The following is a 23,972-nucleotide window of genomic DNA, read 5'->3' as shown; positions in this document are numbered from 1 at the left end:
TGGTGGCAAGGATGGCAGGGAGGAAAAAAAGAAAAAAGAAAAAAGTGGAAACGTAACAAATGGTAAGGGGGATATATTGATGTGAGAAAAATAATAAAATTAAATGACTCATGTACTTGTTAACAGATAGCATTAAATTGGTGTGTACTTTGTCATTTACTTTTGAGGGTAATTATAGAACAAATTTGAAAGCACTATTGGAGTGCATGAATAAACAATAATTTTTTCCATTTTACACTAAAATTAAAAAGAAAAAAACAAAGTTCCAAAATCTCATATTTTTTGTAGTTGGTGTATGATTAGATGATTTTCCCAAAAAAAAAAAAACCCACCCAAATGAGCTCATATATTGCTCAATTACAAGTCTCTTAGATGAACCCCTAACTAACAATATATATATATATATATTATAACAAAGTTTTAAAACAATGTTTTAAAACTTACTTTCTATGTTCTTCATGCAGTTGTTGCCATAACATCACTTTTCCATAATAAAATTATAACCACAACTTACACTTATAAAAAAAGAATTAGTATAAATATATGTAAATGGTAATTGTATGTGGTAGGATGCTCCACACAGTGTTATGCTTTATACGAAGTCACTGATTTGTCAAAAAATAATTATATATATAAGTTGTCCTACAAGTGTTCAGAGAATCCCAATTAACATGGTTTTGGAATGTCATTTTATGCATATACTCATAGTTTCTGATTGTACAAGTTTTGATATTTATTAATTTTCTTTTTTTTTTTCTTTTACACAACTTTAGGTTATGAATAGTGAAAAACTGAATTATATTCTCTTAATATAAAAAAGATTGACAATTATAACTATTATAGAAAAATGAGATTATGTCATAATGTACTTTATCATAAATTGATGTAGGAGCCTTCGTAGTATTTTATTGTGACATTTCTACTGAATTGAAGTCTTCAAATGTCGGCTTGTGCTAATACTTTGAATTCTAATAAAAAAAATTGAATGAATATTTTATTAGAGGTTTCTCATCCTACGAGGAGTCATGAAGAAATTTACATTAATATGAATGATCATTCATAAGTTTCGATAAATTCTTATATTTTATCATTGTCATTGTTTTTTTTATAAAGTTTGATGGGTAATTTGAATATCAAATAAATTAATACTTAAGTCTATCAAGTTATATTAGTATATGTTGATTTTTTTTTATAATTTTCATGTTTTATAAAGTCATATTTTAATTTTTTTAACAAAATTAAAATTTGAAAGTTTTTAAATTACATTGAGGGTCCCACATGTTATAATTTATTTAAAAATATTAAAATAATATGAGATATTTATTATTAAATAAACGGCCGAAAACCACAGCCACATCATGGACACCTAATCAGTTGCATTAAGTCGAATTGTAACACAGCAGTGGCGTGGGCCCGAAGCAGCTGCGCAGGCGCACATACATAACAGGCACAGGGATCATAGGCGGAGGCATATATATTAAAAGGCATTCCTAAGTGTTTGCTTCCAATCTCTTCTCTACTCCACGCAGTGGGGAAGATAGATAGAGATAGAGAAGGCAGCGGATTTTTTACAAACACATACTAAGCACTTTCTCTCTCCTAGGGTTTCCGGGTTCGTCATTGTCGTGCTTGTTCGCGCTCTCATTCACGTCAAGTTCGTGGCGCATTCAGCTGAGATCGACTCTGGATTGGTTCGAATTCCCTGGTTTCGCCATTTTCTCATTATTGTTGTCGATTGAGGTAATCGAGTTCTCGTTGTGGTTATGGTGATTTTGAATTGCTTGTTTTTTACGTTGTCGTGTGTTTGTGTGGATTTTTTTTTTTGGTGCTAGGATTTGTGGATGTGGGTTGGGTTTTTGTTTTTGTTGTTTTTTGTGGTTTGTATTTGAGAGGCATTCGGATTGTGTGGTTTCTTTTGTGGTTGAAGCATGGAATAGTTCATCGATTTGATTGCATGTCTTAGAATTGGTTGTATTTATGAAATGTTTGTGCGGCCAGAACTCTGAACCCTAATTTATGTTTTATTTTGGGTTATCTGATTTACTTATCCTAAGTATGCGTTCGTGGGCTTTAAATGGTGTATTATGCATGAATTTATTTAAAGAATTTTATTGGGAAAAAATCTGGCAAACAATTGTTTGGCTACGTCCTTCCATCGATTCCTTGTTGAAAGATATTGATTAGATTAGCACCGTGATGCTGAATTTCTGCTGAGACTCACTGTGGATTTATTCAAATTTTACAATTTCATCATTTGTTTTCACCATTTTTTCTTTTTGATAATATGATGATAGAAAAAAAAAGCAACCATTCCACTAAATATAAAGAAATACTGGGTACATCAAGGATGATTCATCTTTCAAAACAAAGATAAAAAAGGAATACAAACGAAATGAATTTAGTACACCCAAGGATATTAGGCTAAACCCCAGTAATTGGATGAAACATTTGCACAAATTTTCATTTGATCTGCTACCTCATTAGTAGACCACGGTATCCAAGAAAAACAACATTCCATCTGATCTGATAGGGGTCCAAGATCTTCCTGGTTCACATCCTACTCCCATGCTCCTATCTTCCCCTGAGCAAACCATGAGATGACAACTTCTGAATCCCTTCCTCCTCAGGAATTTGTAATCCCCTTAGATTTTGCCTCCATTGAGCCTTTATCAAGGCTGAAATCTCAATTTGTATAGAAAATCTTGAATCAGCTGGCTTTGATAAGGTCCTTATCTGGCTGCCTTTGTAATCTTGGAACACAAATCTCTACCTGGCCTGAATTCCTTAGCGTACATCCATCATTTTTTTTGGACGAGTGTTCATCCATCAAAATTCACTTTGAGATAACTTGAAGGTGGGGGGTTCCTAGGCTTTACTAACCTCAACCTACATCCTGTTTCTAGCACTACTACTGAATGTTTCTTAAAATTCATACATAACATACTAAGAGGGAGCCCCACAAAGAAGTAAGCTAAATGGCTAATAGAGACAGTGTTTCATAAGGTCTCATGTGGATTTTACTTACTTTTACAAATCCAAATTTCTAGCCCAAACATCCTGAGAATAGCAAGCACTAGTTCTTTTCAAAGTACTTTACCCTGGGGAGACTGGGGCTCCTCCTAAAACCTCTGAAGGTAATGAGCATCATCTCTCTACAATGAATGAAGCGGGACCACCGTCTAAGTGAAGAGCACAATGCTGAGGGTTAAAAGCTTTAAATGCCTATCAAAGAAAGAAAGAAAGAAAGAAATAAAAGGGCCACTATTATGTGAAAGTTTTAACTGGGAGTACCTTTAGACTTCCAAATGATATTAACCTATGGAAAGACATCTGGGAAAACACTGTGTGAAAGAAAGGCTAGAGGAAAATATGTCTGAGGTAAACCAAATCCAAATCCTATGACCTTGAAGTGACAAAGAGGTAAACAGGTTGGAACTTGAGGAAGGGAGAGGATAAATAATCAGTTGTCTGATCTAATAAATCAGGATGACAATCAATGTTTCAGAAAGGGTAAGACAAGATGTAGGATCCATAACCCTCAAATATGAGAAAGGTTAGGGTATAGAAGACACAAAGGTTGGTTCCCCAATTTCAGGTTTTCTAAAAAATGATTTTTTAAGCCATCTTCCGTCGAAAAATGGAAAATATATACATATAAAATAAGAAGCCTTAGCAGATGGGTTTCCAAGGGGATGGACATGATGTTCATGGAGCACCTGATCACAACCGTGACATCCCATTTATATGCCACTTATATGTACTTCTAATAACACTATGTCATAACTAATCATTGTCCCTAAGAATACCTTAAGAGTGCTCAGTCCTCTATTCCTAATGGAAACTTATCAACTTTCAAATCCCGAGGAAGAATATCTTCTCCTTTTTTTTTATGATAATTGCCAATTGAGGTAATGAGTTCTCATTTTGGTTTAATGACTTCAAATTGATGATTAATTGTCAATCTTGTGTTGATTTTGATTTTTCCTGTTGCAGTTTTATTGTTATGGTTTAGAGTTGTTTTTTTAAAAAAACTTTTGGTGGTTCTGTTTGAGAATTATTCAAATTTTATGGTTTCTTTTTTGCATTGTTTGGTTCTTGAAAGTGCAAATAAAAGGAAAGAGAACTAGGGGATAAAAAAACAATTTATCTTGATTGGGTTGGATGGAAAATAGGAAAGAAAATGAATTGCAGTGAAAATCAGAGAGAAATTTATTCAAGTCATGTTCTCTATCTATAAAGGGAATAAAGTTTGGAAAAAAGTGGAGGGATTTTTTTTTTGAACTTGTTTTTTGTTTTCCTTTATTTTTTTAATTATTATTGTCATTTATTGTGTCCAAATTCAGATTTATGGGCTTTTAAAATGGTATATTATGTCTGAATTTACATGAGGAATTTGTTTATGAAGGCTCATAAAAAGGTAGTTTGGATGTGTCCTTTCATTGCTTTACCTTTTGGTGATATTAATTCGGCCATGTATTGTGAGGCTGAATTTGTAGTGGCCTATTCCACTGCCTAAATCCTAATGGAAATCAACATACTTGCAAAGGGAATGGGATCCTGAAAACCAACCCCATGCAAAATCCAAGTAATGGCTTCAACAAAGAAGAAAGAGTTTGGATACATGGATATAAGACACCACAATTTCTGGGGTTCACCTAGAAGAGGCCACATCTATGCTGACTGCCTGCACGTGATAATATTACAATTTGATGGAGGTCAAAATTTACCTTCCATAGGAACAGTTAAAAACCCCACTAAAGAGCACATTTCCTTACCTGCTTAAGAAAATGCTAAATGTTCTTAATTTGGGGAACACATCTTCTAGTTGAAGCAAATTCATAACAACTTCTTGAAGGCAATCCCCAAAACTTGGGCAGTCTATTTTGCTGCCTAGGTAGACAGCTGCCAAGAAAATTCTGACCTACAAAAATGAGAACCCTCTGCTTAAGAGAAAACTTATGTTCTGCAATCCATATGAACCATCTATAAAGTGTAAACTTCCTTGTCCTTGATTGACAAAGTTGGTGAACAGCTCTCTTTCCAAAAAGCCTCACCAGAAGAGAAAAACTTGTTAATTCCAAGAGAAAGACAAGTGGTGGTTTATTATTTATATCACTTAATCCGAACAGAAACCAATGATTGTTGGCGTGAAATTATGAATCATCAATCTTAATTATACACATTCATATGCTACCTATTTAGGACTTCCGCCGGGAGCTCCTTTCAGGTCCTCTAGGGTATGGGATGGGGTGGAAGAGAGATTTCGAAAAAGATTAACGTTGTGGAAGAGTCAGTATCTTTCAAAAGGTGGAAGGTTGACCCTGGTGAAGAACACTTTGTCTAGTTTGCTGATTTACTTTATGTCTCTCTTTGTCATTCGAAGGAAAGTAGCCGCTAAACTAGAAAAGATTTAAAGAGACTTTTTGTGGGGAGGAGGTGCCTTAGAGCAAAAGTCACACTTGGTGAGATGGGCTATTGTTCGGTTGGACAAACAACAAGGACGCTTGGGCATCAGAGATTTAATCATCCTCAATGAGACTCTCTTAGGCAAGTGGTTTTGGAGATTTGCAAGTTAAAGGGACCCTCTTTGGAAACGGGTGATTGTGGGCAAGTATGGGCAAGTTGAGGGGGGTTTGTGTTCTAAAGTTGTTAGGGAAGGACATGGTGTGGGGGTGTGGAAGGCTATCAGAGGTAGATGGGAGATGTTCAAAACAAGAACTGAGTTTACAGTTGGGTTTGGAAACTGGGTGAAGTTCTGGAAGGACAAGTGGTGTGGGGATTCATCCTTGAGGGAGTCCTTTCTTGAGCTTTATTCCATAGCATTCTCTAAAAATGCTTGGGTAAGTGACCTTTGGGAGGATGGTGGTTGGAGTCCTAGGTTTATGAGGTAGTTGCATGATTGGGAACTAGAGAAGGTGCAAGCCTTCTTGGAGAGATTGTCAGTACACCCTTTGTCTGTGGAGACTAATGATGCCATGGTATGGTTGCCTATGAAGGATGGTGCTTTCTTTGTTAAGTCCTTCTACTCCTTGGTCGATAGGAGTGGAACCGTTCCCCATGGTATTGTTTGGAATTCTTAGGTGCCCTCGAGAATTAGCTTTTTTGCTTAGGAAGTAACTTGGGCCAAGATTTTGACTCTGGATCAACTTAAAAAGAGGGGTTGGTGGATTCCTAATATATGTTACTTGTGTAAGGAAACAAAAGAAACTAGTGACCATAGTCTCATCCATTATTTGAAAGCTTGTTTGTTGTGGTAGTTGATCTTTGCACTTTTTGGCATTCAGTGGGTGTTGAGTTGTTTAGTTAGAGGGGTCCTTCTGAGTTGACACAGGTCCTTTGTGGGTAAAAAGAGGAAGAAGGCTTGGAAAACTGCTCCATTGTGTATGTTTTGAGCTTTATGGCAGGAGAGAAATAGGAGGGCTTTTGGCAACTTTGAAAACACGGATCAAACAATTAAAAATTCTTTTTTGTATCTATTTTGGAATTAGGTTAGATTGTACATTGAGGGCGGATCTTTATCTTTGTTAGACTTTGTGGATTGGGTAGGCTCATGATAGGGTGCAGTAGTGGGTTTTTGTGTTTTCACTCCTTTTTGTCCTTTTTTCTTCGTATACGATGTGTATACTTTCTTTCTTTTAATACAATTCTTATTTACCTATAAAAAAAAAAGCTATTTTCTTGAGACTTTATTTTTTATTGTTGAATGACTAAAATGATCCATGCAACTCAACATTAGGAACTCCTAATTTTCTAGTTTAGCATAATAGTTTATGATTGTGCTGGAATGTGTTGAAGTCATTTAGTTCTATTGGAATGCAGGAGGAGCATGCCAGCCACATTGTAATGTATTTTAGACTTACTGGTTCCAGGTTGTCTGTTTATTTGATCATTTTGTATTCTTCTTCATATTTCAATTTTTCTTTTGTTTGATAGGCTTGTCTTCATATTTCAAATTTTATTTTGTTTAATAGGCTCATCTTCATACTTCAATTGATTTTGATTTTTGAAAAGTTGATACCATTTTTAATTGGAAATTGACCAACATTAAGTTTAGTGAACAATTGGAAATTAATCTAATTTTCTGTTTGCCATAAAATAAAAAATAAAAAAAAATGGAAAATGCCTTTGCGAAGTTAGAAAACAATCTTTTATATAGGCCGAGTTCTGTAACTTTATTTCATTTAATGTTTGCTAATGCTACTGCATGCATAGTTTGGATGTGGGTGTGTATGTTTATATATATATATATTTGGTGGACTCTGCTTATTATAGGGTGATCTTTTCTTATTATAGGGTGGAGACATACAAGTTGTCTTAGCCTCAATGGTATGCTCACTTGAAAGTGGGAGAATGGCAGTCATGGCCAGACTTCTGGCAGCAGGAAGTTTCTCACCTATTATAACAGGTATGATGATATTGTGTGATGTTTCTGGGCAGTGAGTGTTGATATGGGCTCATATAAGAGTAGTAGCTGAATTTGACTTTGCATTTATTCTTTCTCTGGGAAAGTTATGTAGTCCAACTGAACCGGTGAAATAGAACATCGAGGAGTTGACAAAGCCCAAGGGCTGGCTCAAGTGTCAAGGGGCTGGACAGGAACATGGGAGGTTCGGTGTTTGACTCCTCATAAAGAAAAAGTTTACCTACCAAAATAAAACATCCAAGAATTAGCTGATTAGAAAACATTCCAAAAGAATGAAGCAGTGTTTATGGAGAATGGCAGAAGTAAAAGTGAGGGAAGTCATATTCTGTTTCAAAATTCTTATAGTGAACAGAAAGTGAGCAGGGATTAGAGGGTTCTTTATTTCATTTTTCTTGTATGCATAATGTAATACTTATAATTATAATTTATGATCCAAATGCTGTATCAGTATGGCAAGAACAAGTGTCTCTCAAAATAATCTGCATACTGTGTAAACAAGTTCTTTTTCATGATGTAATTGTGCTCACTGAGAATAAAGTATCCCATGGCCCAGTCCTCTACAACCCCCTGTTCTCCTTGTAAACCTCTGTCCCATCCCCATGCCTCCACATGCTGGACCCTACTTCTCATCCATCAAAAAAATGCTGGACCCCACTTCTCTGCACTCTTCACCTTCATAGACACGTACACAGAGAATGGTAGTTTTTAATTCAACAAATGGCATTTGACTTCTGTATGTATCTTTAGTGGTTTCTCTCCCTCTCTCCCTCTCTCCCTCTTTCTATATGATCAATGCATCTCTTTATTCCTGTGTTTTGTTTGTTTCTAAAATTTTCAATTCAGCAATCTTGAATAAATTTTATAATTAGGAACTTCTGAGATTTGCAGTTTATGTAGCTTGAATATTCTCAATGATATAGAACTTAGCATTTATTTACTTTTCAACTTTGGGGTGTGTGGAACTTTAGTACTCTCTGCCAGCAAATAGGATTTACTGAGGAAATCGTGATTGACCTTTCCACTTGATCTGAGATGCTATGCTGTAAGCAAAATTATTGTGGTCAGCCCAGTTTCTTTTTGTTTCATCTTTCCCTCTTTCGGCAGAGGACGTCAGCCAGGAGAAATTAGCTGCTCAATACATACATAGAGAATTACGTGAGGCAGATGAAGCAAATTTGCTTGATGAAGAAGGTGATTTGATAATTATCCAGAATCCATTGCAATTCATTTATGGGTTCATGTGGTTGTTTTAATTCAGTGAAGGCTTCCCTTTTATCTAGAACAAATTTTGTGTTTTTCTTTTGCAGATATGAATGTATTTGGTTTGAAGCCTATGGCTGATCCTTTGTATTTGGTAAGGTTTGGAGAATCATTGGCTGCTACAAAGGCTTTTGTGTGATAAAAATTAATTATTTTGTGTTGTCTGTGATGTCATAATCCTGATTTTTATCTTGTAAAGATCCTTCCTCTCTAGTTGTGGTGGTATTTCTTTTGCTACATGTCTTCCTGGAGCCATGTTGGCATGTTCCCATTGATTGTTGGTGAGCAATGATACTCAAAAAAATTGTAAGGAATGTGGAGTTTCCATTAATTGCAAAAATGCGAAATGGCAGCAAAGCCTGTTGCCTGGACATTTGGAAATATATTAAGACTTATGCTATGCCCATGAAAAATGCAATGATCAAGTGTACAATAACTGCTGTACATGCGTGTAAAGGACAGTTCTCGCTATCTAGGTCTCTTTCTATCTCACAAATAAATCAGCATAACCTGGATGTGGACTGTTGGAGTTTAAACCAAAATGAAGCAAATGGGGTGACCATCAACACCTGGTTCAAACTTCAAATGATAACCTCTTGCAAGCAGAGAACAACTTCTAGGTTGACGCAACAAGGAGCGAGGAGCAAAAGGAACTCAATAAGTATCTCTTGAGGATTTATTTTCAATTATTCCACACTTAAAGGAAATATCATATAAAGTTTGTACTCTGTCTTCTGATAGGATAAGAAAATGGTATTATTTTTTATAGGCAAATAAAATAAATATATTAACAGGGCCTAGCAAAAGCTCACCAAGGTACACAGGTAAACAAAATTAGATAATGACCAAGGTAGAATGGCTATTGGCATATTTTTTAATTTGTGAAGTCTGGGGCAGATGCTGGTGTTAAAAATCTTGCAAGTTGATGATGTGGAGCTTTTGTTCCAGCTGTTAGCCTTTGCTTCTACGCCATATTCTGAACTGTGGCACCATGCAATCTTGTTTAGATTGTTGGAATTCAATTAGCATGATATATTTTGCAAGAATATTTACATTGTTTCTTTTTTCTTTCCTTTTTGTACACATTTTATGTATATGCACGTGTATGGATATGTGACGAAGGCCTTTTGCATGTGTATTTCTCTTTGTTTTAACCTATATCCCTTTTGCTTTAATGGTTGTGTACCTATCCCTTCATCTGAACATAAAGTAGTTAATCAAAATTTGGTACTGCATTAGCTGTGACCTAATAATTAGGATTCTGTCCATGAGATGTTTTTGCAAGATGTCAGTTTATTTTGCTATGTGTGTGCGTGTGCTCATCAGCTTTTTCTTGACCTAATTTATCTGATTGTTTAATATTTTATTACGTGAAGGTATGTTGCAATGCCTGTAAGAAGCCAGTCAAGGCCAGCCAATATGCAGCTCATGCAGGTGTGAAATCCTTTTTCTCCTGGCAGTGTTTATTGTTGTGGCCTGATAAAGTTGGTGTTATTCAAAATAAATCCATATGCATAAAATGAAAATTTGGAGAAAATGGAAAATGTGTATTGAAGCAGACACTATGCAGATGAGGAATGTTTTTATATATGATGAGTAGAGGTGCACCACATATGCTACCTGTTGGTTTAGCGTTCAAACTGTTTCATAATATATGAGTATTGAAGTGATGTCATATAGGGTAGAAATCAAATACTGATCATCACTCATGGGTCATCCTTTTCTTTCCCCCCTTTTATAGGCAAATCAGAGATTTATATTAATAGGCACCTAGTAACAAAAGGGCCCACAGTCCAAATACACAGGAAGATTACTCATTGTTCATCTTTGTCTTTCTCATCATGGACAGCCTAAATTAGCATCCCCTCATTTTCATAAGCATTGTATCTGTTGTCATCGCTTTCCCCATTTTCCTAAGCAGCCTCCCAAGCAAAGAAGGCCACCTTGTGGGAGCCTAAGTTCTTGACTTCTTTGGCATGGAAAAGGTCCTCTAGGATCTGACCCTAAAGAGTAATAGAAAGATTAAACCAAGAACTTCCTATCCTTGGCACACCTCTGCACCATCCTATCCTTGTAATCCATAAGTTCCTCCACTGTTTGAATCTGTTTGAGGAAAGAACCCACATTTTGTAGCTACCAATCATAAAAATTCTGTAGAAAACAGGGTTCCAATGCATGCCTCCTTCAATCTCCATCTTAGATGCAAGGGACAACAAGGGAAAGAGGTAATCCATATAACATTCCACACTACATACCATGCCAAAACTTTACTCTCCTGCTATTACCCATTACGAAGCTAGTTCTTGCATCAAACTCCCCCCAGCCGCTCCTTTTCACTTTATGCAAATCCAAATTTGCCCAGGACAAAACATATCCATTACAACCCTGCAGCTCCATTTCCCAGTAGACCTTATTAAACAAAAAAAATTTTTTATATCCAAAGATTAAATAATTTCACTTATTTTAACCCTTTTATATAACGATTAAATAATTTGAAAATGCATAAGTTTCTAATTAAATTTAATTATATTTGATTTTTTTTTTCTTATTTTTCATGATAAAACCAAACATGAAAAAATTATTTTCCTTAACCAAACATTGCATGAGTCAATTAATGGCTCAAAGAGAAGTGTATTGTCTGAAACAAATTTAACAACATAAAGAGGTCTAAGGGTGAATAATTATTATGCCAAGAGCAATGATATTATACGTGTCTTGTGCTTTATGAGTTGCATTTTTTTTTTTTTTGATAAGTAAAGGGATTGTATTAAAAAACCACCAAAGCAGTGGCTTAAATTACAAGAAAGAAAACAACCCTCACACCCTAGCTGAAAGCCAAGGCCAGAGGAGCAGCCCTACCCACACCCTTAACGGGTTGCCACCCGACCAACAAAATCAACTAAGGTCAAGGGACCATCTTTTATAGACAATTTCGTCTCCGACCAAAGAAAATAAACAAAAGAAAACTTAAGCCTTTGAATTGACAGCTCTTTTTCCTCAAAAGCAACTTTGTTCATTGCCTTCCAAACCGTCCAAAAGAGACACAAAGGACTTGCTCTCCAAACACCCTTCCTCTTCTTTCTCACAAATGACCCATTCCACTCCAAAAGCGTCTCCTTAACAGTGGCTGGCAGTACCCACTGCACCCCGAACATAGAGTAAAGCAACGCCCAAAGAATCCTTGCCTTCTCACAGTGGAGGAGAATGTGATCTATTGCTTTATGAGTTGCATATTATATCTAGAAATGGGCTTGATCTTAGTGGGATAAGGACCTGATGATGGTACTGTGGGACTGTGTGTGGTGTTGGCACAAGTTCACTGGAAGTTTTATGCTTCTGGTTCTTCCACAAAATGAGGTTTTCTTTTCTTTTTCCTTTTCCCCCCAGAACTCTGCAAGTCATTAAATCCTACAGAAGAATCGTTCTTGGAGCTTGATGGTGGTGCAGGGCAAAAAAAACCTCCACGGAAAGAAAGGAAGAAGTCATTAATTGCTTATGCTAGTATCCTTTTCCTCTTTCAGATTTCCTAGGCAAGAAAATGAGGATAGTTCAAATGGTATGGACATAGATTCTACATTAATCATTTCATTTTTAGAATCAATTTTGCAATTTTTTTCATTTTTCCATTTCATTATAGGGAATTTTTTTCCAGGTCAGAAGCTTATCATATCTATTTTCTGGACAACAATTATATAGTTCTTAACTTCTCTTAGACCAAGCTACAATGGCTGGGGAGCAAGAAAGGTTTGAATCTATGGATGCAGATGATACTGCTGCCTCTGAACCCTGCTTAGATGAGCAAATTGGAGCGGCTTGTTCCTTCACAGAGATAAAAAGTAAACCCTTTCTGCTTCTAGTTTATTGGTTTTTATTTCTTTCCCTGCTAAGGTTAAGGTTTAGTAATATTTTGTCATGAGGATTTAAGTTTTATTCATTGCTTGCTGATCAACATTATCACAACTGAAGTATCTAGTTAAACTCATCTTTTCATATCATCTTGGTATTGTTGCCCTTACTATATAAATACAATTTATAATAAATTCATTAGTTAATATATTATTAAAATGAGATAAACTGGCTTCTGATGTTTTAGAAATTGTGATTCAAATTGCAGCTTTCACTGACAGTGATCTTCATGTTGCTTTCTTCTTACTTGATACTCCAATCCCTAGGTTGCATGGACCTTGGAACAGGTCGCAAATTAGACATGATTTGGATACACTAATACAGAAACTTCTGAAAAACTGACACATGGTGGAGATAATATAAATTATCAAACACTATGTTTATATTTATATATGAAAAGTAAAACTATGTGGTTAGTTTTTTCAATTTCCTTCTTCTTTACTGCTAATCCAATGCATAGTGTATATTGATATTTACTTATTGGAATACATTGCCTCTGGCTAACAGAAAACTTTCTGAATTACCTTTGTCCTCGAATAATTCCTCTATTTTGAATAAAGAATAATATTTTCTACTAAAAAATGCTCCATTTTGACTCATTGAATCTACCATATGCTAATCTATTTTTGAAGTTATGAATTTTTTTTTTTTTTTAAAAAAAAAAACATTTTGGATGTGCTATAGTTTCATCCCTTTCAATCATGTCTACTTTTATGTTATCTCAATGTTTTGAAAACTAGACCAGACTGGCCGGTCTGACTGGTCAAACCGCCACCCGAAATCTGGTCCGGTTCGGTTCACTTGTTGACCCGGGAACCCACTCAACGCATTCTCATTTGGGCTTCAATACAGGCCTCATATATTTTGGACTTGGGCAAAAGGCCTCTCTAAGCTTTAGTCATGGTCTCAAGCGTCCATTTGTCATGCATTGATGAAAGGTTGAACTTTGAATTTAAAGGCTTCAATTTCTCCTGATGTTTTCGATGTGGGATGACATTTTATGCCAAAAAATTTACATGTCACAATGTGGAGGCTCCAATCATTGACAGAAATTCAAGAAGTGACATTGCAACCACTACACCAAGTGCTGATTTTCAGTAAATGCATTATTAAATAATTTTATCATATTTATTTATGTAATAATAAATTTCAAAATAATATCAGTAAAATAACCTAATATCTTTTAAAATTATAAAATAATATGATATTTAATATGTAAATGAAATTAAATAATATAATTCATTTTCAATATATATCTTCATATTTATATTCATTTTGAATAAATATTATTGATTTTAAGTCTCTTTATACATACTTAAATATTTTAGATTTTTTATAATTAGTTTTAATTTTAATAAAATATAAATTGTATATTTATGATGTCGCTGGTTCAACCACCGATTCAATCAGTGAACTGGTAACTTTTTCGGTTTAATGACTGGTCCGATTTTGAAAACATTGTGTTATTTTGTCTTCCCATTTTTCATATTGTTTTGTTTTATTTATTTGTTTTTTTTTAATAGGCAAATAAGATTTATATATATATATGACAAGTGCCAATCAAAAGTGGCAAATGCAGTACACTTGAAGTGTACGTGTGAGAAAACAAAAGACGCAAACTTCAGCGGCCAAAACCCCACTTTTTATTTTTTTTGTTTTATTGTTTGCCATTCAGTCTTAATACAGCTTTGTGGCAGAAACTTATAACATGCAATTTGTCACTAGGCACCCATTATTTATGGCTTCTAAGCTGCCTCTATGCATTTTTTATGGGAACAAATAATTTGTTGAAGGAGGCTTGATTTGCAATTATGACATGAATTTCTTTTTCATGTAGACATCAAGCTTCAAATATATAATGTCCACAAGATGGATGTCTCTGTGGTTGTTTCCTTTACAGAAATCCCTATCCATTTTACCACTTAACCAGGCTTGAACAAGAGGCAGTGGATTTTGGAGACATCATTTATAACAGTATAACTGTGATAAAGGTCCATTGTTTATTTTGCAAGAATCTTGAGCTAAAAGTTTACAGTTTTAGAGTATTATGGTGGCAAAACTTTTGAACACCTCTGGTCCTGCCCCTTCAGGCATGTGTGAGGCAAGAAAAATAAATTGGCAATGGAATCAGAATATTTTCTCCCTACTGGAACTAACACAACTTTTTCATCGCAGAACAACTTGTAATCATACAGACAAACACAATGTTTTATTTTATCTGTTTTTATTTAATTAATTAATAGACCTAACTTCATTTCTTTGTAATTAAGTGGAACATATGTTCTATATTTTGAATTTGGCTTGCCTCTTCCATTTTTCCTTTCCTTTAGGAAATTCAGCTTGTGTAGATGTGGGACATGTAGTGGATGGTTCAGGAGTTAGTCATGGAAATACAGACCTCTCTGCAGGTGTTATGCCTCCTCCAAAACGTTCCAAACTGTATGCTCTCTTCTCCTTTATGCTATACAAATTTCTATTATGGTTATCAACACGGCTTCAACTACATTAGAGATTGTCTACTTAAGCAAATATTCAAGTATCTCTTTCCCTGTTTCTTACTTGCATTTTCCTTCTCCTTGTTGCTCTTGATGTGTGTCAATTACACCAAACCAGATAGTCTTTCTTCCATTGGAGCTTAAGAACTTTTTCTTTTTTTCAAAATAATAATAATAATTTATTGATAGATATAGGAATCTAATGCAAGGAAAGATGAGCTATCCTTCAAATGAGACACAAAAAAGGGATATACTAAAACACAGCTGTCCACAAAAGAGTTAGATGCCAAAAAACACTGAACAAGAATTCCCAGGAAAAAGCCCACATGCTTAAAGAGAAGAAAATGTTTTAAGAAGGTAGAGGAGACCCCAGAGAATGCTGCTATCAAAGAGGATCCTCCGTTGCCCCATATGTCCACGGCCTGATTTGGTAATAATGTTACTAAGTTAAGAATCCTATTTCTATGGCGCCCTCTTACCCTTATTCACCCATTGGCAGAGTAATCAAAGATCATGGAGGCATGGCAATTATAATTTTTTATAACCCTGTTGCAATGATTCTGATGCCCTTGATAGAGCTGAATTTTGCCTAGATGTGTGGCCAATTCAAAGTAGTTTGAACTAAGGCTTTGTTGAGTTAAGCAGAATGATTGGTGATTGCTATTTCAGATGTTCTTTTTAAAGGTTAACATGTAGATGATAATATGCTGGTGACTTCTGGTGCATGCTTATAGTTTTGTTCCCCAATATGCCCCTCTTTTACTTTTCATGAAGTTCAGTGGGGCAACTTCCAAATATAATGCCTGGCTTTCTCTGTTCTTGCAGGAGAATAGCAACTGATCGTCCATCACCAGCAGATGGTCCAGAAACAGCGTATGGTGTGAACAAAACCATGTGTATAACTAGTCAGAGAGCATATACCTGTAAGGACAGATTTAATTTGCTGAATATTTCCTTGCAACTTCCTAAGCAATTTTGATTTTTAGTTTTTTTTTTCTTTTAATCACATTCGATTTATGGACAAGACTTCAATCATAAATCGGTATTATGATTATCCGTCATTCTTTTGTGCACCATTGCTGGACTTTTCTATTGCTGCTGTTATGTATGTAAACTCATGTGGACATTTGTTCCTCATACGTGTGCTCAGGCGCAGGATACCCAAAAGGTTCAATTGAAGGAAGTGAAAGGCCTTATGATCATTTGGCTGCCCATCAAAAGCCTGGGCAAGACCATGAATGCAGCTTGTCAACCAATGGTATTTTCTGGTGGTTGTGTCATAACCTGCTCATTTCTTATGCTGAATCATATTGAGAGGGGAAATATGGACTTCATTTAGCTTAGAGTAATATCATATGCATGTTCAGTTTTATGGGATCGTGCACCTTTTGCTCTTTATTACAGTTCAGGAATGTTATCATGCAGTTGGTGTTTTCATTTCTCAAGTCTGAGTACTTTCTGGTAACTAAATCAGGTGTTCCTGTTCCCCTTGCAACCAAAATGTATTACTCTCAAAGAAATCATCGCCTTCGTTCTGCAATTAGTCATCTTTACTTTGCTGCATCAAATGAGGGACATTGCAGTGATATGGTGAGTCCAAAAGTGTTACAGGGAAATATGGTTCCACAAGCTTCATCTCCTAAGAACTTTTCTCATGAACAAATGGATAACCAACCTGAGAAGAAGGTTTGTCACTCTTCTTTCTCAGAATGATCTAATATCCCTGTGTTTGTCATGTGGCCTGTTCTAAACATCTAAATGAATGAGTGAAAGAGGTTGCATTTGAAATCTTAATATACAACTGCAATTGTCACTTTCTGATACATCTGACTGTTGTATTCGCATCTCCAGAAGTTCATTTGATATTTAATCTTGAATGTCTAGTAAATGAACATCTGATTACTCTCAAGAAGTTAATCTTGCCTTCAAGTAGTAATGACCTGCAATAAAAATGTATATGCATACTTGATTCTTTTACTTTCATCTATGCTAGCTTTCATAAGCTTAGACCAATTACTTCTGCTTTCAGCTGTCAATAGTAAAAGGATTGTTAAGGATGAATTTGTTCTTGCATTTGCAACACCCTCTGTCACACCTCAAATGAAAGTGAAAGTGAAAAAGGGCAAACATGCCCTGGATGACCTAGCATTAACCCACTACATACTCGTTATCAATACAGTGTCTCCAATGCAAACGCTTGTTATCTTTAAATTTTGTAATAACATCATATTAATAATGAAATAATTTTCTGCTAGAGAGGTGCTCTGTGTTAGAAATTAGTTATTGTACTAAGAAATTTAGGAGTATCACACTAAATGTGAATATGACATTTGCCCTTTGCTGATATTTCAATTAGGAGTCCGTGCAACTTAACTATTTTCACTTCTTTTTTCTATAATTTGGTCTCCTTATATCATGAATTACATGCAGGCATGCTGTCTATTGGCATTTTTGTTTCAGATTAAAATTAAACCCTTCATTCTGCTCCCTTTACATGAATACTAATATGCAATCACTGACTCAAAGCTATTTTTTCTTGGAAATAGAGAGATACACACTTCTTACCTTCTATGCAAAATCCTGATAAAGTTCTTGTGCAAAGTTCAGAAGTCTTCTTGGGTAAATCTGAGGGATGCCCACCAGCCATGAATTTTTCAAATCAGGTCCATGTTAATAATGTTTTAAGGCCTCATGCAGCTCCAGTTGGAACGATAAAAAGCAAATATCTTTCAAAACCTTATTCCTTTGCCAGCAACTCAGGTAATTTCTATTTGATTTTAGCTGTTGCTTCATGTACTGAAACTCTGCCTTTGGCAACTAAGCTTAAGTTAATATAATAAACTGGTAAGATGAGTGCAAGGTGTTTGCAATTGGGTTTATGGAATTTTAGAAATCTCCATTGTTGCCACAAATTATTCTGTTCTATTTATTTTATAAGGGGATTTGGTTAAGCATAGTGTGTGTGCACATAATTTCAGTCCATCCTCCTTTTTTTTTTTGATATGCAAAAGGAGAAAATATATTAGTAGTGCCTGAAAATCAATGTACCAAAAGTACACGAGATATGTAGAAGAAGCGCCATCAGGTAATCAAAAAAGAAGAAAGAAAACCAAAAAACAACCTCCCTCTCCCCACTTAGCTTAACCATTTTACAAAGCTTATCATGGTCAAGGGACAGTCATTACACTTTAGCCATTCCAAAAAGCTACATATAAAGAAAGGTTTGATTGCTTGATTTGGCTGTTCAACATCTTCAAATGACCTTCTATTTCTTTCCATCCATAACGTCCAAAACAGACGCAAAGGAGTGGCCCCCAAGCTTTCTTTATCTTAGTCTATCTGAGCACCTCATCTTTATTTCAAACCATCTCTTTTTCCACTTCCAAGAATTTTAGGTTCCTCCTTTAACCGTTACCCTCATAACATTTACTCTTCCCGTTATTGTAAACTGTGCTAAGGGTGTCTTTAGTGGGGCTGAGTTAGGGGCCTAAAGGTTGTCCGTAAGTGGTCAAAGAGAGCCCAAAGTCCCAATGGCCGCGCTACTCCTCAGGCCCATAGCCTTTGTGGACTGACTACTTCAAAGGCCCATTTAGTTTCTGTTAATGAAGTGGGGGAGGATTTAAGAGTGGGTCAAGCCCAAGGAAGTTCCTGTACATCAGAGAGTGGGGTTGGTGGGTTTAAGAGAAAAAAGAGAGGGTTGTTGCTTAGTGGTTTTGACTGAGGGAGAGAAGGGCTCGCTAAGGCTTCTTGAAGGGAGGGACTTATAAAAAGAAAAAAAAAAGGCTTCTTGAAGGCAGGGCTCTCTTTGCAGAGATCAAGGAGACGACGTGGTACAGTTGCGTTGAAGATGGGCGTGTGAGGCTTGAGGCTTTGCCAACATCAATCTCGACGAGTTCCTGTGTGGTGTTCACCTACACAGCTCTTGTGGTGAAGGCGAATAGGTTTCCAAGGCTTTCCCCGCTCTCTTCTTTGGGGTTTGTGGACCTGGCAAGCCAGCCGCTAAGTATGTTGTTGCAAAATGACAGTTTGTTAAGAGTATTCCAAAAATGCTGAGAAGGACCCTTCAGGTAAGGAGGAGGAGGCTGTGGCTAAGGAGGTGGAGCCCCCTAAGCCCTTAGCGATTGCTTGTATATAATAAAGAGGGGGTGGGGGGGTAGAAAGGCGGGGGATTGGTTTGGTGTGGATAGCCTCCCCACTAATTTTGTCAATTTCAGTAGCTTCTTAGGGTTACCTATGGAATGGTTTGAAAAGGAGATCAGTCCCCTGCTGAAGAAATTGGAGTTAAAGAAAAGGTTGTGGGGTCAAGGTTTCAGGTAGAAAGAGGAGTGCTCCCTTGACTTCCCATTTTGAGCAGAAAATCCATAAACTAGAGTGTTTGGTTAATTACAAGAAGTCTCCAGCCATTGTCAGGGGAAGGAGCTTTGGGGACACAGAACCTGTTTTGTGAGGATGGTCGAGAGGTTTCGTTTATGTTTGGATTAAGGGGGGCATCAGCTTTCTTGGGGTTGGTCGGATAGTTAGGGCAGTTGGTGTTTGCTCTCTCTTTTCCTTCTCTTCTTCTTGCTTGTTTTGTCTATACTCCATGTGTACTTTGTTGGGCCATTTTACAAGCGCTTTTAATATATTATCCTTTTTTACTTATTAAAAGAAAAAAGAAAAAATTGTAGATTTCTAATTTGATGAAAATTTACTCACACCTTACAATCCTAGCCGTTCAACTCTTAAAATATCACATGATCACTTAAACAACTAGGACAGTAATAACAATCTATAAATATTAAAATAGAGTATAGAACCCAAATAAATCAAAGAAGTGGAAGAAAACAATAATTTGAAAGCAATTCCTTTATTTAATCCTGAATGATCAACTCCTTTAAAAATTCACTAATTTCTCTCCAAATACTCCAGGCTAAGCCTGACCAAGTCATTCTCCATTGTCTCTTCCTCTTCTTCATAAACCACCCTCTTAACTAAATAGAGTTTCCTTCTACCAATTAAGCTAAACCCAAAAGTAAAAATGAAAATTAAGATAAAACTAAACCCAACCCAAAAAGCATGACACCATGGACTGAGGTTTTGAGCCCCTGCTTGAATAGGGGTATTAGTGGACCAAGTAAGTTTAATGCAGTTCATGAAGCCATTCTTGAGCTAGAAATGCATCTGGGTGTTCATTACCTTCCAAACGTGTCCTTCCAAATCCATGAAATTTTCTTAACTTGATCATTAATGTAGGGTTCCCACTTACCAACACCTTGCTTAAATTAGCAGTTGATGCAGCTGTTGACTGTTGGATATCTTGACGTCAAGATTTGCTTTTGCAAGGTCAACCTTCCTCTTCTGTGAGTGCTGGGCTAACATACCTACTGCTCTTCCAAAACAATAGTTAAGAGAACAACATGCTTCCCTTCCACCAGTGGCTTCTCCATGTGTATCTTTAACAATATGGGATCCCTTCTTTGATGCGATCTTCAGAACACTCTGCAATCTGGGAAACAGAGTTTGTATCGCATGTGTTTCCTTGATGCCTGATGTTATACTTTCCTTTCTTTTTCAATCAGAACAGTGTGGCCCTTAGCATTCACTGTTGCCACCATTGGATATTCTTTGATTAGTAATATGGGTTTTTTGGACCTGGATATGTTTCCATTAAATTTTGATAACATATGTTTACTGCAAGAAAGTTGATAATTTTTATCGGAAGATCTACAATCTCCATGCTGTACAATCCTCCTAGGAGCTGCCTGTATGTGCATGACTTGGTGAGTTGGGTCAAAGGGGTATTTGTTGCTGTTACAGAGAAGAGGCTATATCAATATGCCACTTTCTTCTCAATGTTTCAACACATCATAGTGTCATTACTTCATCTGTCATTACCATCAAATTGATCTCATATACCATCATAAATCCACTTATTTCTCTCTTTTTTTTCCCCATTTTATTTTGCATATAAATTTTAGTCCGAACTACTATCAAGATGAGGTAAAAATTTCTGATTATAGGCAGTGATTCTGTGGTTTTGTAGGGACTCCGTTGGGGACCATCCAGCAGCCTAATGGAAGTGTTTCTGTTACATAACAGGAGTTCTGGTGTGACTTTTTATCATGTAAAGGTGAGTTGCCTCTTTTTACGTTAATACAAGTGGTTCACACCTCTAACAAATAAAAATTCCAAAAATGTTAGTTTTTGGTTTTCTTGCATTGAAGTTGAAGTCTCTTAGTTCAAATTCAATTGAAATAACCAAATATAAGTAAAATTGCTATGCCTGCAGATTTAGATTGCTATTAGACAGATGTATTTTTGTCTTTGAATTGTCAAGGCTCTATTTGGATCACAGAAAGTGCTGGGAAAAGGGGAAAAAGTAACAAGAAATACAAAAGCTCTCGCTTGGTTTACCATGAAAATGCAAAGGAAAATCAAATATAGTAAAATTAATTATAAATTTAACATTTTCAAATTCTTTGTTCTTTATATAGGAGAAGAAAAGAAATAAATTTTGAAAGCCATATGAGGAAAATTTATTAAGTTTAATTTTTTTTTAGTATTTTCCTTTTATTTTTTATTTCCTTCTACTTTTTTCCTTTTATTTTTTCTCTCAAACTTTCTAATATCCAAGTGTTTACTTATCAGAAAAAAAAAAAAAAAAAAAAAAAGACTTTCTAATATCCAAACAAAGCATAAATTTATCTCTTTGAAAGCTACATGTTTTTTATTAGTCCTAGATTAAAGATGTGAGTGATTATGATTAAAGTGCTTTTAGTTTGTAGTACTTTTGTTAATAGTGCTTCTATTATAAATGCATTTAGAGACAATCTCTTAGCATGTAGATATAAACTATAAAGGTTTTTTGATAGTGTTATTAGTAATATATTATATAACAAAAATTAGATTTTTTTTTTTAAGAATCACCTGTTAAGTATCCATTTGGTAGTGTTTTTAGGAAACACTTTTAGCATAAAAGCATTTTTGAAGAAAAATCAATCATTTGATAAAATTTAGAAATTATTTTTAAAAAGTTGAAAAATCACTTGTAGTGCTTCCTGAAGAAACACTTGATACATAGTTCTTTCAAAAACACTTACTCTAAAAACAATTCAAATAAAAACATTACCAAACACACCCTAATTGATGATCTTGAAATCGTTTAAGTGATTCTCTAGATTTTTAAAAATGTGCCAAACATTTAACTTTTGTAAGAAAGCAATTCCAAGTATGAAGAAGTGTTTCCAGCTCTAAAAATTACCTCCAAATGGGCCTCTAATTTAGCCTTTGCTATTGTTCTTTAAGGGGTCTGGTGATGCCTTTCATTGGGGCAGGTTGTGCTGTTAACAAAAAGCATAGAAACTCAAAAGTGTAGATAAGTTGTTAGTAGGCCAGAGTAGATATATTTCTTGGATTATGAATTTTCACAAGTTAATGCACAATTAGACATAAATTTTTATTTGCTTTGTGAAAATAATTTCCATAGCTTACATTCTACAGGTTCATCTTCTTGTAAAGAAAGACTATACCCAAGGTGCAGGAAAGGGACTTTACTTTTTGGTGAAGATTTTGATGTTTCGTTACTCTATAGTATCTATCCAATTGATGAAAGCCAGCACTTGCGAAGGGGTGAGAGGCAAGAGCTAGGGAAACGTCTTTTTTTGGTTGTAGGTACTGGAGGTTTGGTGGGGTTGAGATAGTGCTATAATTCAATGAGAAATCAATTGAGAGCTGTGGACAGCACTTGGAAAGATGTCCCCAGCAATTATGCACATGGCTGAAAACAGAGGGTTGACAAGGACAGAAATGGACAACCTCTTAGTCTTTGTGCTTAGACAATTTTTGTCTCACTTCTATTATGTTCTATTGCGGCTTTTTAGTTCAGGAACCAAAAGGAAAACAGCTATTCCTGATGATATGTGGTAGGATGCTATTTGCTGGCAAATTGTCATAACTGGATATATTATATATATATATTGTCCATGTTCATCAAATATTTTGATTTATCCCCCCACGCCCACTTATTTGTTTGTTACAGGGATTGACTGTTTTGAAGGCTATTCACAGTCGTATCACAAGATAGCAAGGACGGCCGCCGCCTGTCATTTCGTAAAAATCGAGGTCATCCGCATAAAATCAACCTTTACATTTCTGTCTCTAAACTTCAAATATTACTATTGTTTGCAGATCTGATTTCCCAACATGTGATAAAAATGAGATAACATAAATTGGTTAGGACTCTTTGCTTTTTTGAGAATAGTTTTTAAAAATAGTTTTTTGTGTTTTTAGAAAAAAAATTTATGTTTGAAAATTGAATTTTGAAAAATAGTTTTTGTTCTCAAAAAAAAAAAATATATATGTTTGATTGAGTTAATATAAAAGTTTTTATAAGTAGTAAAATATAAAACATGTTTAAAATATATATATATATTTTTCAATTAATAAAATGTTTTATATTATAAATTTATAAATAATTTTTAGATACATAGAACATTTAAATTAAAAAATTATTTATTTTATTAATTTTAAAATAAGAATATTTTTATATTTTTTAAAATAAATCAAACATTATAAAATCATTTTTATTAATATTTTTTTCTTGATTTAATCTTTAATTTTATTAAAAATTAAAGTATATTTTATTAAGATGAGATAAATTTTTTTAAAAAGAATTAATTTAATTTTTACCTAACAAGCTTGTAAATAAAATAAATAGGACATAAAAATAAATGCAAGAAAGGTTGAATATACCAAAACTGCCATTTAACTAAAACTTTTAAAATTCAAAGCATTTAAAGCACTTAACTTAATTTGTCAATATATATGATTCATGAAGCCCACATTTATTGTAATGATTGACATTCGAATTTTAAATCAAAATTTTGGGTTTAACCCTTACAATTATATGT

At 35.0% G+C, this 23,972-nt stretch overlaps 1 protein-coding gene across 6 annotated transcripts; it reads left to right on the top strand.

Moving 5' to 3' along the window:
• Positions 1 to 1,377: 1,377 nt before the first annotated feature.
• LOC100855402 (uncharacterized) lies at positions 1,378 to 23,072 on the top strand. 6 transcript variants are annotated; one of them, XM_019220183.2, is made up of 14 exons: positions 1,378 to 1,740; positions 7,294 to 7,405; positions 8,528 to 8,614; positions 8,731 to 8,777; positions 10,060 to 10,117; positions 12,071 to 12,184; positions 12,397 to 12,519; positions 14,920 to 15,028; positions 15,910 to 16,007; positions 16,235 to 16,342; positions 16,559 to 16,770; positions 17,631 to 17,844; positions 21,107 to 21,193; positions 22,564 to 23,072. In XM_019220183.2, exons 2-13 carry the CDS (start codon positions 7,324 to 7,326, stop codon positions 21,157 to 21,159), a joined length of 1,305 nt encoding a protein of 434 aa, XP_019075728.1. In that variant the 5' UTR covers positions 1,378 to 1,740; positions 7,294 to 7,323; the 3' UTR covers positions 21,160 to 21,193; positions 22,564 to 23,072. The 6 variants fall into 6 exon arrangements, with proteins under 6 accessions (XP_019075728.1, XP_019075730.1, XP_059592792.1 ...); XM_019220185.2 differs by having other exon boundaries at positions 1,393 to 1,740; positions 16,559 to 16,674; XM_059736809.1 differs by lacking the exon at positions 22,564 to 23,072 and having other exon boundaries at positions 1,393 to 1,740; positions 21,107 to 21,368.
• The last annotated feature ends 900 nt before the right edge of the window (positions 23,073 to 23,972 follow it).

This window comes from Vitis vinifera, chromosome 5, assembly GCF_030704535.1.
Source record: "Vitis vinifera cultivar Pinot Noir 40024 chromosome 5, ASM3070453v1".
NCBI lineage: Eukaryota > Viridiplantae > Streptophyta > Magnoliopsida > Vitales > Vitaceae > Vitis > Vitis vinifera.
The sequence above is the reverse complement of the archived record's forward strand: the minus strand, read 5'-3'. Positions and strand labels throughout refer to the sequence as shown.

Excerpts from the sequence above, each read along its gene's own strand:
- LOC100855402 (XM_059736807.1), top strand. The coding sequence starts at position 7,324 with ATGGTATGCTCACTTGAAAGTGGGAGAATGGCAGTCATGGCCAGACTT. Across the intron at positions 12,520-14,919 it reads TTCCTTCACAGAGATAAAAA|GAAATTCAGCTTGTGTAGAT; the intron begins GTAAACCCTTTC and ends CCTTTCCTTTAG. Across the intron at positions 16,343-16,558 it reads ATGCAGCTTGTCAACCAATG|GTGTTCCTGTTCCCCTTGCA; the intron begins GTATTTTCTGGT and ends TAACTAAATCAG.